The 14,029-nt window shown below is 39.9% G+C and overlaps 1 protein-coding gene across 16 annotated transcripts in view; it reads right to left on the bottom strand.

Moving 5' to 3' along the window:
- SETD5 (SET domain containing 5) overlaps positions 1-14,029 on the bottom strand; it is an 81,544-nt gene that overhangs the window by 1,060 nt on the left and 66,455 nt on the right. For 10 of the 16 annotated variants that reach the window (XM_024740651.1, XM_024740657.1, XM_024740652.1 and 7 more), the window contains 6 exons: positions 10,742-10,986; positions 7,070-7,126; positions 4,695-5,165; positions 1,835-2,133; positions 818-951; positions 255-343 (listed from right to left, as the gene is read on the bottom strand). In XM_024740651.1, the coding sequence (XP_024596419.1) occupies positions 255-343; positions 818-951; positions 1,835-2,133; positions 4,695-5,165; positions 7,070-7,126; positions 10,742-10,986 (1,295 nt within the window). The remainder of the gene's footprint in view (positions 1-254; positions 344-817; positions 952-1,834; positions 2,134-4,694; positions 5,166-7,069; positions 7,127-10,741; positions 10,987-14,029) is intronic. The other 6 variants (XM_024740654.1, XM_024740659.1, XM_024740661.1 and 3 more) reach the window with 1 other exon arrangement.

Genomic DNA, 14,029 nt, shown 5'->3' with positions numbered 1-14,029 from the left:
TCCTACTTTTTCTTCATCTTCTTAAACATTTGTTCTTTTTAGGATACCAAGGACAGTAAAATGGCTGTCTTTGGTCACTTAATTTTTCTGGCATGATTTATTACCTGAAGGTGAGCAGATGATGACTTATTTCCAAAGCTGCTGAAACTATATGCAAAGACGGCATCTCAACTGCAAAGGATGGCCAGGATCACAAAACATTTGGAACCCAGAACACATTCTTATGCCCAGAGATGAGCACTTTCTTGTCTCACCTGGTAGCTGTATCTGGAAGGGCTGTAAACGGCTGCTCCTTTAGAGAGTGCTGAGCTCAGTGTCTCTGGGCCTTCACCATCTGCAGGGTCTGGAAGGTAATACAAAATCAACTTATTTTCTTAGAATAAGTGTGAGAGATCCATTGTTCATTCAAGTCACCAGTGCCAGCACCAACCCATGCCGCTCTCTTTCTGACAAATCAGGTGAGTGCAGCATGCCAGAAGGGCAAAAGGAGTGGTTAATTATGGGGTGTTTTAAATGCCTGATCTGATTTCTGTCTCCTTTTTTCTCTTCATCCTTCATCAAGGTGATTCCCAGGGCTTTGGAGAGATGAGTTACATAAAGGTATCCTTTGGGAAAAAAGAGCAGACAAAGAGCAAGCAATGCTAGATCTTAAGAATGCTGTAGCCCAAAAGAGTGAAAGCAAGACTGAGCTGGAACTCTGCATACACGGGAGCCCAACTGCATAAGAAATGGACTCACCTAGGCCAGCATTTGATGTGCATTGTGTAGAGCCTGGCTCGTGTCCCTGTACCTGGTTGGCAGAAGGCCATAGGCTCACCTGAGTCTTTTTCTGTGATGTTACTCTCCCACGTGGGAGAAGGCTCTCCTTTTTGGGCCACCCTCACACTGCTTCGGAGGACCTTGGGGATGCTCCCTCCTTCTCGGAGTCGTTCTACTGATGTGGGAACCATCCTGTGAAGGCAATAGGGTGTGGAGGTTTATGCCACAGGACTTTAGAGATAAGAGTCTGGAACAAGCAAAGCTCTGACAAAAAACTGTACAATGTTTTCTCTTAGAACACCCTCTTTTTAAACATTATTTTCTTCAGGACCAATTTAAAACAAGGTATTTTCTCTGCCTCAAACTATGTCAGGCACTTAAGAATAAACACTTCTAAAGAAAAATAGCAATTAAGGAAAAGGGGGATTTGAAGCTGTTTACTTCTTTTAATCTCCATCTTGAAATGCTAATTTTCTCTTCTGTGAACTCATGTGACTGGCACGTGGTAGCAGTTTGTTTCACAGATGAATGAACATTACTCCCTTGAGCCATGTCTCTCCTTTCTCAGACCTCATTTCTTCAGTTCAAGATCCCTAAAATGTCTCATTCTTTATTTCACTCATTTGATACTCAGTACTTGACATTAGTATTATTTATTTACGTTGTCCCCTAAACCAGACAAATCCTTTCAGAACGTGTCACATCTCTCTGTATATTCTAGCCGTGGGGAACTGAGATATCTGTTGTTTAAGGGGAACTGAGCTCAAATCCTGACTTACCTTTCACACGAAATGAGAAAATAGAAGAGGCAATGTTAGTGCCCAGCAAAAAAAATAACTCCACTGTGTCCACAGCTATATGCCATCCAACATGGTGTTTTGCAGGCTCGGTGGCAATTCTTTGCTTCTGTAGGTCTGGTGGATTGTGGCTGATACTATTAAATCAGCTGAATAGGGTAGATAGCACTGTTGGCTGGCTTTCTCAGATAAGTGTTTCCATACATCTTAGGTAAAGAGCCTAGATGTTTACTTCCCTCCTGAATTTAATCATTAAAAAGCATCAAACATAAACTTACCACCTACTGCTGATACTCTCTTGAGGTCTGCAGTGAGATGAAGTGCCTCTGGAATCCGATGGGCTTACAGCCTCCAAATGAGACATAGAGGAATGAGATGGGGAGAACTTTTTGTGAGGGGAAGATGGGGTTCGGGCTGAGGATCCCTGCACACCATGGGCACCAGTGTCAGAAAGTGAGTTACTGCTGCCTTGCCCAGCTCCTGCAGACTTGCTTTTGCTCTGTGTAGAGTCACCTCCCCCACCAGCAGAATTTTCCTTGGCTTCCTGTTTCCGTTTGCGGTACTCCAGCAGGGATACCTAGGAAGGAAAAAAGAAATAGGACCCTAGCTAGACATCATTAGTGGATCACTAGCAATGGGGAAAGAAGATGAAAGCCTAGTAAACTGCTAGCAAGCCATGCAAACAAAGCAGGCACCAACAGGTGACTTCTTCCAATGTGAGAGAGACCTGAGCACAGCTACTTATTTAAATCAGTCAGAAACTGGTAAGGAAAAGAGAATATACTAGGAGATGGCATTTTTGAAAAATGGTATTCACCAGTAGACCTCAACCTTTATTCTGCCTTCAGAAAAACCTGTGAGATTACAGTTCCCTTCAATAAAAGTGTGCTATCATAGCTATTTGGAACAACGGTAGCACCCAGAAAAGGGAAGGTGAAGAGCTGGGAGTCTGTGTAGTTTGAAAAAGTCTCGTAGGTGATTCTGATAGCTCTTCCCCACTCCCCAGAAATCCCTAGTTAGTTGTTTAAAAAAACAAAACAAAACACACACACACACACACACAAACAAAAAGAAAAAGCCAATGCTTCAGTGTTTTTAAATGTGCTCAAAATTTCAAGATATATCCAGGGATTTATTACTGTTACTGTTTTACACATAGAGAAACTAGTGTAAAAGGAGAAAGGAAATGATTTCCTGTTTATATTTTAGCAAGCCAGCTCTAGAAAGCCTGTACTTGGAAACTTCTCCTCGATCTGCCATTCCTCTGCCTTATTCTTTCCTGACGGCCACAACAAACCCCTCCTCCCTGCCCTGCCTAGTACACCTCCTCTCTGCTGTTACAGCACACAGTGCTTACACTGCCTGTCTACCCATTACAATGTCTTGTATGCTTGTAAACTGTCATGTTCTACAAGGGCAAAGACCAAGTATATTCGGCTTTTTATCTTTAACATACAGTACAGAACTTGTTTGATAGCAGGTGCTCAACAATATTTCTGAAATAACAGGTCATGATTTCAAAGACGGCATGATTTCAATCACTTTTGCACATAATAAATGAAACCAGAAATCCAAAGACTGTTTCCACTTTTGTTCCTGCTAGTCAGTGCTGTTGATGCAACAGTATTCTAAACCCAGTGCTATTTTTTTTTTGGCTGCGCCTCGCATCATGTGGGATCTTTGTTCCCCAACCAGGGTTGGATCCGTAGTGAAAGCACGGTGTCCTAACCACCGGACCACCAGGGAATTTTCCCTGCAATGCTATTTTGTTACAAATTATCTGCCAGTGTTTCCTCCTTCTTTTATCCACTTAGGGCTCTCATTTATCTGTTCAAATGTAAAATATAATGAAATCACAAATTAAGACAATTTTGTGTATGCATTTTCTATAGACAATCGTGGAAAGGGGTTAATAATAAATTCTGTTAACGTATTTCACTGTAATGCAAATACAAAAAGCCACTAGGCTACATTTGAACAAGAGTACAACAGACATTTTGCAATTATGTGAGACTGTCACATACACACACAACATTAAACACCTCTAGCTCTGACCAGTAAATGGAAGTTGCTGTGACAACTCAAAATACTCCTATGCATTTCCAAATGCCCTTAGTTGAAAACCACTGACATAAAAAAAGCACACTTTTGGCTTTGTAATTTATAGACCAGGCATCACCTACAAGTCAAGCCCCAAACCAGATCTCTGCGACTTGGCCCTGCCCACCTCTGTATTCTCCTCCTGACTATCCCCACTATTCACCTGCCACCATAGCAACATTCAACTGCAACCACATCACATCCCTGCTGCCCACTCAATGGAGTGTCACAGTTACTTGTTCTGCTCTCTCTTCTGTAAGATCTTCACCCCCTCAATTTGTTGGCTGATTCCTACTTCCTGTTTTGAGATCAGACAAATCAGTGACCTGTCACCTTGCACTCTACCAGCCCTCAAACTTGGCTATGAACCTCATGTTTGTTCTCAAGTACCCTCCACATATCCGACTTGGTCAGATTTCCTGTTAAGTTGTTCTCATCACATCTGAACAACTCCTTTCTCATCATTAGTACAATTATCTGCTAAGCTCAGTCTGACTTGCTATAAGCTTCATTAGAGCGGAACCTAGGAGGCAATATAGCATGGTGGCAATAAGAGCATGCAATCTGGAATCAGACAGACCTGGGTAGTGTCCTGGCTCTTCCATATACTAGCTGTGTGACCATGGCAAGTTACTCAACTTGCCTTAGTTTCATCATCTACAAAATGGGAAATTACCCATCTTACAGGATTATTGTGAGGTTAAATGCATAAGAAGAGCTTAACAGTGCCTAGAACACGAAAAGTACTATATAAAACATGTAAGTAGCATTATTCTTTTTCACTGCTTTATCCTTTGAACTGCCTAGCCACGTGTATGGCACATACATGGTAGGCATTTGAATTTGCTTAACATTTACAACACTCATCAAATTATATTAAAACAGTCTTTCACTAGACATGCCAAGAGACTGTCTTACTTATCTTCATTTTCCTCACACTGAGAACAGTGCTGAAAACACAGTGGTAACTCAGTAAATGTCTGTTGAATTATTCAGTTAAAGTTCTTCAAAAGAGCCTATAAAATGTGAAACACTTACCTTTTTCCTCTGTGGTGGGTTCTGGGGGGCAGATGGGACTCCCTCACAAGCCCTTTCACCACCAGGTGACATGGATCCACGAGAGAGGTCTTTCATAAAACCATGCTCATATCTGCTGGGAAACCCTTCTGCAGGGGAACAATAGCCCCCATCCAAATGTAAAGGCTTCCTATCCCCTACTAGGGGAGACCCTCGATACAATCCATCTGCTCGAGGCATAGCGTTCAATGGGGAGTAGGCATACATCAAGTTAAACTCTGTCCGAAATGTCTGGTCCGAGTTTCTCACAAGGGTCTGATGTCCATCTCCACTCCTGCTTGTAAAGCCAGTCTCAGAGGTGGGTCCGACAGAGGGATGAGGAGCCAGGTCAGAATGACCCGAGCTTATCAGGGAAGGTCTGTCAGCACAGCTGTTAGTGTTGGAGTCAAGGTAGCCTACTTTTGTCAAGTCCAGGTCTTTTCGGTGACAAAGCTGAAAGAATAAAAATCAACGGAGACATGGGGTAGAGGAGAAAGGAAAAAGTCAAAGGGCAGAAAAGAAGGGAAGTGAGGGGGCACAGGTGAATAAGAATAGGTAAGAGGGACGAAAGCAGAAGAGAGAAAGCCATTAACATCTGTAAAGGTCCCATGTAATACCAGTGTATACACGCCAGATTACCAAAGAATCCTGGCCTTCCCCAAATTGTTTTAAAGTCTTTCTGGAGGAGAATACTGGGAAAGTCAGAATTAGATAACTGGCCAAATGTGACTATTTTGCCTGCTTAGCCTTTCATCAGGTTTGCTGAGTCACCTTGCACTACATTCAGGGACTGGCAGTATAATTAGGGATTTACCTGAGCCCCATGGAGCCACAGAGGTGAGAATAGTGTCTTAAGATAACTGGCTTCTGGTGTTATTCATTTCTAAACTAATATTGATGGAAGGTGGCAGGAGGGAAAAGGGTGAAAGAAAGTAGAAAGTAGACGAAAAGTCAAGTATTTAAGTTACTGGTTCAGGAAAGAAGAATGGTATTAGTTAACGACATCAACCAACCAGTTCTTCACTCACTTTCACTATTAAGTATGTATTTCTCATAAAACTTTCTGGCCACTCAATTCTTCTTTTTGCATCCTCTAACGTATGTTAACATACCACAAGACCACTAATGCTCATCACTGCAGAGCATCTGAAATGCTGAAACGTACCAAAAATAAACCCATCTACTTGGTCATCATTACCTCCTAACATCAAGATTTTCTGCCACTGTGTCAGCTATAGCTAACTCTCTAGAAAGAATAGTACCAGAAATCCAGATGACACACCATGTCAGCCTCCAAATTATGCTATCTTAGAATCTTTAGCAACTGAGGGAGAGCTTTACACTCCTTACAAAATAAGAGTAAAAAACACCCAGAAGACCTCTAGTACACTAGAATACAATCTTCTTCAGTTTCACATTGATCTATAAAATCCTACTGATTCAGAATTTGGTCACCTGTCACTGATTTTAGCACTAACTTTTTACTGGAAGGGTGTGGGGTTAACAGTTTAGTTAATTTCTGAAAGGTTATGAGAGACTATAACTTTCTCTTTAAGAGGAAAAAGGCTCCATGTGGATTCATGGAGTTAATCATTACTACGTTTGTCCAAATCTTTTAACAGTTAAGAAACTCTAGCACTAAAATCTGAATTTAACATCTCCATAGCAGTAGGATTTGATATTCTAAGAGATACCATTTGTACAGCAACCATTTCCCAAGCACTGCAGAATGGAGCCCTGAGTCACAGAAGCCATGGGCTGACTTAAGCTGAGAGGCATGACTCTTTCTAAAGAAGCTGCTTAATCTATCAACCAAAGCTCAGAACATCCAGTTAAACAGCTGTCAGATTAACCCGGGAATAAGGCATAAATCACTGCCTAACTTTTCCAATATAAGCTGCTCCTTTATCAGCCCAAGGTAATAAAGATCAAAAAACAGCTCCTACCAACTGTTGATATAACCTTCCTTATTTAACAAACACACTGTTAGACTTTCTTTAACAAGGTTCCCACCACATCTTCAGCTCCTTTAAACTTGATTTCTAGATTCTATTCTTTAAGAAAACTCTTCAGCCATACCCTTCCCCCCCACCCCCCCAAAACAACAAAACAAACCCACCACACACACACACACACACACACACAAACTACTTCATTTTCCTCCATCTACATTGAGAGTTCTGAGTAACCACAGGCACACATGGGAAGATTCATTCAACTTACAGTGACCAATCGGCCACCCTCCAGCCCATCACCCCATTCACTCAGATCCCCCAGCCCTCCCCACACAGGCAGGAGCACACTCATGCACACTCACTCTCAGCCTCCAAGTGTGATTGAGATGGTGTGATAACTACCTCGGGTGACAGGGACTCGGGCCTATTCGCAGGGGAACTCTCAGGGGAGGATATGTTCTAGAGGAGGAAAAGCATCTTGTTATTCATCTACTCAAAGAAGCAAAACAAAACAAACAAAAAATAAAGCAAAAAAAAGCAAGCATAGATGGTTAGCCACAAATTTTGGGGGGTGGGGCAGGGAGAAGGGTAAGAAGGCACAAGGGAAATGTTCAAATGCAGAATTCATCTCGATGGACAGAATGACTTGTTAAAATGCTTCCTGGCGTCTTTGAAAGCATTTAAGGATAAACTGGTTATGTATCATGCTGTAAGTAAACATCTCAAGCAGATACCAAGAGTTAAATTGGTAAGATTTTACACTATTACAGTATATGTCTTTCTATGTTAGAAGAGATTTCCTACAGTACTTGTTATTGAGGGGCACCCTACCACTCATTCCTCATGCTTAGGGGCACGTTTTCTCTTCACCCCACACCCTATTCTGAATGTCACATTTCCTCAATTCTCCTGTGTGACTCAGGCCTGCCACCATTACCCAGGGAAACTGCTTAGCATGTTGGGGGCTGACAGGGCTAGGAAGATGGCCAGTTCCTCTTGAATGACAGTTGCAGAAGTTATGATTGATGGATTCTCTAGCTCATAGGCTAGATGGTTCTTAACATAATCCAACTGGATCTGACCACCCCCACTAAGGTTCTTCTGATATTAAAATCCACTGTACTTTGAGGAACAGAGGGAAAAAAGAAAAGAAAGAAAAAAAAAGGCAGATGTGTACACTTCCAGTCTCTGGTCCTAAACAGGGCTACCATTAGGACGGCTTTTGCATGAGGCAGCACTCCCGTATGAAACAGGAACTGGGCAGTAAGTTCAGATGGGAAGGTATGAAGGGTAAAAAGCAGAGAATGACAGTGGTAGCTGTGACAAGGATTCAGGGGCAAGGTAGGGGAGGGCCTCTAATATCACAGGCTCTGGACAGCTGTGGCCTGGGTGGCTGGCCCATCCTGGGGCAGGAAATGAGGCTGTTTTAGCAGAGCAGGGGTACTGGTGTTCACTTTATTTGGTGGGGTGGTAGTATGTGCGAGATGGATAGTGGGGTATGGCTCTCCAGGCAGGAAGACAAGGGAAGCGTTATTCTGCTGGAAAGGAGGGGTTCATTAAACTTGGCCTCCCAATGTTGCTTTCACTTTTTTTTTGATGCTTCCCTTTCCTCATGATCTTGCTTCTCTTCTACTACATGTCTTTTCAACTCATTCCCTTAGCATTTCTCACTTTCCTCCTTTCAAAAATATTCTTCGCCCAACCAAGCTGATCTTTACTTGTGACACCTTTCTGCTATTTCTCTGTGTCACCTTTCTGCTATTTCTCTGTGTCATAGTCTTGGATGGAAATAAGGCTCCCCACCTCCCCATACTAGAATATAGGAAAGAGTATAGCAATTAGAATGGTGATAAAGATGGTTGAGATGATGAAATCTGTTTTTTGAATTGATGAAAAAGGCCAAATTTTCTTAGTTAAATCATAAGACTAAAACAGTGAAAACATGCACTGAACTTTTTGAAAGGATCGGCTACTTAATGTATTATGTTTTCTTTCCCTCCTGGTATCCTAACATTATGCTTAGACTATGCATCACTAAAATGATCTCTGATTTAAAAAAATAGAAAATAAAAACACCTTACATTTGCATAGAATTTCAGTTATCCAAAACGCTGCAAGGGGTAGGAAATACACTGAGTGCTAAACCCGGCTGCTCTAGATGGCAACCCACCTTCTAATTTCACCTTTAATTATAATAAAACATTAATTATAATAAAGTATGAAATTCTACTCCTAGAATCTACTGCCTCCCAGTGAGAACGTCCTCTCACGAAATTTTACCATCAAACTTTGGCTGCTAAATGAAAAATCAACTACAATTAGATCCAGTAAAGTTAGTAAGGCCCATATCAGCTGTTTTGCTATCTGACTAAAAAGAACGCCACAGGGAATTTGGTAAAGGGTAACTTCCCTAGAAATCAAATGTAACCAGAAGGTTCTGTTCACCTTCTCAAAAAGGTTTGCTCCAAAAGTAAGTTAATATGGTCGAGTTTAGGTACAGAATACAGCTGTCTCTTACTTTCAAGGTTGCTAAGTTTCCTCTTTCTGAGTTAGTCATTTAAAGGTTCAGGTCTTTTAAATCTCCATGCTCTCATAAAAACTGAATAGGTAGGATGGCACTGATTAGAACATTCACCTTTATCAAAGAACACATCTGGAAAAGTGCAAGGTAGGGTCAGAGCTGAGTGTTTAGTCATCAGAACAAATTTTTCTGAGAAGGAATAGATAGTGTCTGTTTAATTTAATTATAAATCAAAGCAACATGCGATAGATGAGTACATTAATTATAATAAAGTATGAAATTCTACTCCTAGAATCTACTGCCTCCCAGTGAGAACGTCCTCTCACGAAATTTTACCATCAAACTTTGGCTGCTAAATGAAAAATCAACTACAATTAGATCCAGTAAAGTTAGTAAGGCCCATATCAGCTGTTTTGCTATCTGACTAAAAAGAACGCCACAGGGAATTTGGTAAAGGGTAACTTCCCTAGAAATCAAATGTAACCAGAAGGTTCTGTTCACCTTCTCAAAAAGGTTTGCTCCAAAAGTAAGTTAATATGGTCGAGTTTAGGTACAGAATACAGCTGTCTCTTACTTTCAAGGTTGCTAAGTTTCCTCTTTCTGAGTTAGTCATTTAAAGGTTCAGGTCTTTTAAATCTCCATGCTCTCATAAAAACTGAATAGGTAGGATGGCACTGATTAGAACATTCACCTTTATCAAAGAACACATCTGGAAAAGTGCAAGGTAGGGTCAGAGCTGAGTGTTTAGTCATCAGAACAAATTTTTCTGAGAAGGAATAGATAGTGTCTGTTTAATTTAATTATAAATCAAAGCAACATGCGATAGATGAGTTTTTTTTTTTAACGCACGCACACGGATTCTATTCAGTAAAGCTGCCGTCACTCTAACTTGAATACTAAAGCAATTCAGAAGTAAGTTTTTGAAACAGCTGACCAGAGAGCGAGTGTAATAAATCTGGTTCTTATAAATGCATGTTGCTAGGCTCTTTCTACTTCTCATTCCTAACACATGAGAAGGAAAAGTAATCTGGGAATGAAAAAAACCCCTAAATTGCCATAAACCATACCTCAGTGCTTTCTAAATCTGTTTACTTAGGCACACGAGAATGCAAAATAACAGAATGCAAAATAACAGACACTTCACTTAGTTAAAGGCCTAGAAATGGAGGCACAACCAATCAGTATAACCTGAGCTCTCAGGCAGGTGTCATTAATGGTTACTAAGCAGCTAGAGGCCTATTTTAACCAAGGTATACAGTAAAGATAAAGATCTAGCACGATTACCACCTAAAGTAATGGAGGTTGATGAATTGCATGCAAAAGATAAGATGAGTGTCACCTGTGGGAGCACTATTCCTATTTTGGGAAGTATGGGGACTGCCAAGATGAGAGGCTACCAGGTAATAGGTCACAATGACCCTGAGGTTTCCCATTCTCTTGCTAAGATGGGCGAAGAACATGGTAAAGAAACATTTGGAGTGATGTATTTGAAATGAGGAGGTGCAAATAATGATTTTCATATTCAGCACTCCCAACAACCAAACCCAAATCACCTCAAATTGCAGAGGAGTATTGCAGCGACTAGCAGTAGTAAGAGACGTGACTGGTGAGAACATGAGGCTGTATCCATTTCGACACTCCTCTTCTGGGTGAGATGGGCCAGGTGTGGTCAGCTGGGGGCTCTTTGAGCCTGGATTGGGAGGGGGTGGTGTGACTGGAGAAAGAGGCCGCAGTAACTTGGTAACATTCTGCTCCATCAGATAGCGAGATTTCCATTTCTTTAATGGGCTCAACAAGTCTGTGAAATACAAAGCTTGGATGAGAGGTCTGAAATTACATCCTCAAGGGCTGCTTCATAGTGAAGCCATTATTAATCTCTAGCCCACAATGGCTGGTAACTCCACTTTTGCCTCATCCCATTGTTATCTCCTGCAATCAAACCAAAAGCCCAAAGACTTTTTAATTGTCACACTTAAAGTAATTCTCAAAATTCTCTACCTCCCAGAAAATCACCAGATGAATTTGACCCTTCTGATAACTAATCCCTGGAGCTAATTTAATCTCTTGTAGTGGAAAATATAAATTTAGTTTTTTCACACTGAATTTCTGAACATCTCTAATCTGTGTCTCTTTGCTAAAATCACCCTCTACTGAATTGCCACGTCACCAGCTCAGTTTCAAGCTTTTATGTATTTTTGCCATTCTTTAGCAGCTCTTTATGTAATATTCTGTTTTAGTAGGAAAGAGTTACACATGATTACTTGATCCTTGTTGAGCCCTTAGTTTTATAGTGCTTCAAAGTGTGAAATCATTTCTACAGAAACTTCTCCCAATCATTTTCAAAAAGTAGGGTGGTACTCTTTTTCTGATTGGAATATCCTACTTTCTACTGTACACTTCTTAGTTCCACTTAGAAAGGAAGTTAATATATTATAAATTTTACTGACCACTCAGGCCAATGCACCTGTCTCACTTTCTCAAAGGAAAAATCTATTTTTATTCGTTTACAGTTCAAAGCTATTCATTTACTAAATACCTACAATATGGAAACCACTGAACCAGGTAGGTGGGGGAAAATGGTTATCATGTATTCTATTTTAAATGAGTTTACAAATGTGTAAGAAAAAGAAAACATATATAAAATGTGTAATATAAGTTTAAGAACCTCAACAGAGGTGATCATACTGCTATGTTAGTAAAAAAAAAAATATGCTTTTAAGTGCTTATTACACACCAGGCACTATACTACGTGCTTTATGTGAATTATCAGATGTAATTTGAGTAACTCTATAAACCCAGTACTATTATTATCCCCACTTTACAGATAAGGAATTTGATGTATAAAGAGAGAAAGACTAGGTCACCTGGTTCCCATCTACATTCTTAATCATTAGGTTAAATTATACCCCCAAGGCTTGGTGGAAGGAGTGACATTTACCCCAAGTCTTTGAGGAAAAGTTTTCGGACAGTAATCAGGGCTGTGCTTGAGAAAGATTCTCCTGGTAGCAATGGTTAGGATGAGAATGGACACTGGGAAACTATTTGGAGTTAATGAAGTAAACAGAAAGAGTTATGAGGCTTGAACTAGGGCAGTAAAGGTTGAAGCAGAGATAAGAAATAAAAGCAAAAAACACTGGAGATACATATTTCTCCTTTCATATATATAAAAATTAAAAAATTTTCCTAGATTAGAAGTATATTTCTATTTTCCTTCTGTTCCAGATACTCATTTTTCTTTTCTCCTTTTGAAAAGTGCCTAGGTATAAACAAACATGTGATTCATGACTTATAGTTAGGTTTATATATTTTGAGAGTCTTAAACAGTGAATCTTTCAAAGGCTGCTATACTGCTAGGTCCAACGCTGTAACTACTAAAGGTAATTATGTAAGTGATAAAGTTGATTGTAGAAAAGTTATAAAGTTCAGATGAACTCTCCCACCCCCAAAATCAACTTAAAGGTCATTCATTTAAAATATATTTACTGAGTACTTATTATGATATATTCAACAAGAGATCTGACACCTGCCCTTATGAGGTTTATGGGCCAGTGGTAATCTGCATACTTTTTTCTATGAACGGCACTATATTTACAAAATTGTTTTTTTCAAGTTTCATTTTTCTTCTTTTTGCCATACACAGCTATCAAATTTCATGTGGTTAAACCTATCTTTTATGGTTTTCTACCTTTACTCAAATAATCCCCAAGGTTATCTAAACAAACACCCACATATTGAAACACATACATAACTTGAAATCATATCCACAAATTAATTCATTGTTAATATGCTGGTGTATTTTCATCTAGAACTCTTTCCTGACATGTCCTTACTCACCCTGTCTAAATCACACTGGACAATAACCTACTATTTTCAATCAGAAATACATAGTAAAAATCCTTCCATTACAATGACAAAAATGTTACAATTATATTTTAATTTTATTAATAGTCTTGGGCTATACAATGTTTTATATTTTTATTTAGTCAAATATATCAACCATTTCCTTTATTTTCTGCCTCTGATGTCATGTTTTTGTCACCCCCACCCCAAGACAATAAAAATACTGACCAATTTTCCCTTTATCTCCATATTTAATTTTTGAATTCAACTCAGAACATATAGTAGTTTGGGTACTAGTATGTTCTATCCTTTTCACAGGCCAAATGGCTAGCATATTCTTCCAAATTCTTTTGTAATTACAGAATAATCATATTTCTCTATTGATTTGAAATATGACATTTATCCGACTAGATACTGGGTTTAGTTCTGAATGTTATTCTGTACACTTTTTAGTAAAATTGTTTGGGCAATTCCAGTTATTCTACTCTAGCTCTCCAAAACATTTTGCCTATTCTAGCACACTTGTTCATGTCAATGAACTGTAGAAATCATTTGTCAACTATGCTGATACTGGGACTTCCCTGCAGTCCAGTGGTTGGGACTTTGCCTTCCAATGCAGAGGGTGCGGGTTCGATCCCTGGTCAGGGAGCTGGGATCCCACATGCCTCACGGCCAAAAAACCAAAACATAGAGCAGAAACAATATTGTAACAAATTCAATAAAGACTTTAGAAATGGTTCACATCAAAAAACAAACAACTTTAAAACAAACTAACAAGCACTATGCTGATACTACCCCCTCCCCAAGGCTGACTGGGGTTGTATTAAATTCATGAGTAATTTGTCAAGAATTCTGAGCACCGTGGCACGATCTTTTAGCTACTCATGCCTTCATTTATATTCCTCCTCCTCATTATTATTATTATTTTGGCTCCGCTGCGCAGCTTGTGTGGGATCTTATTTCCCTGACTAGGTATTGAACCCAGGCCCTCAGCTGTGAGA

Source organism: Neophocaena asiaeorientalis, unplaced genomic scaffold (assembly GCF_003031525.2).
Source record: "Neophocaena asiaeorientalis asiaeorientalis breed wild unplaced genomic scaffold, Neophocaena_asiaeorientalis_V1.1 scaffold325, whole genome shotgun sequence".
Taxonomy (NCBI): Eukaryota; Metazoa; Chordata; class Mammalia; order Artiodactyla; family Phocoenidae; genus Neophocaena; species Neophocaena asiaeorientalis.
This window is presented reverse-complemented; position numbering and strand designations above follow the sequence as displayed.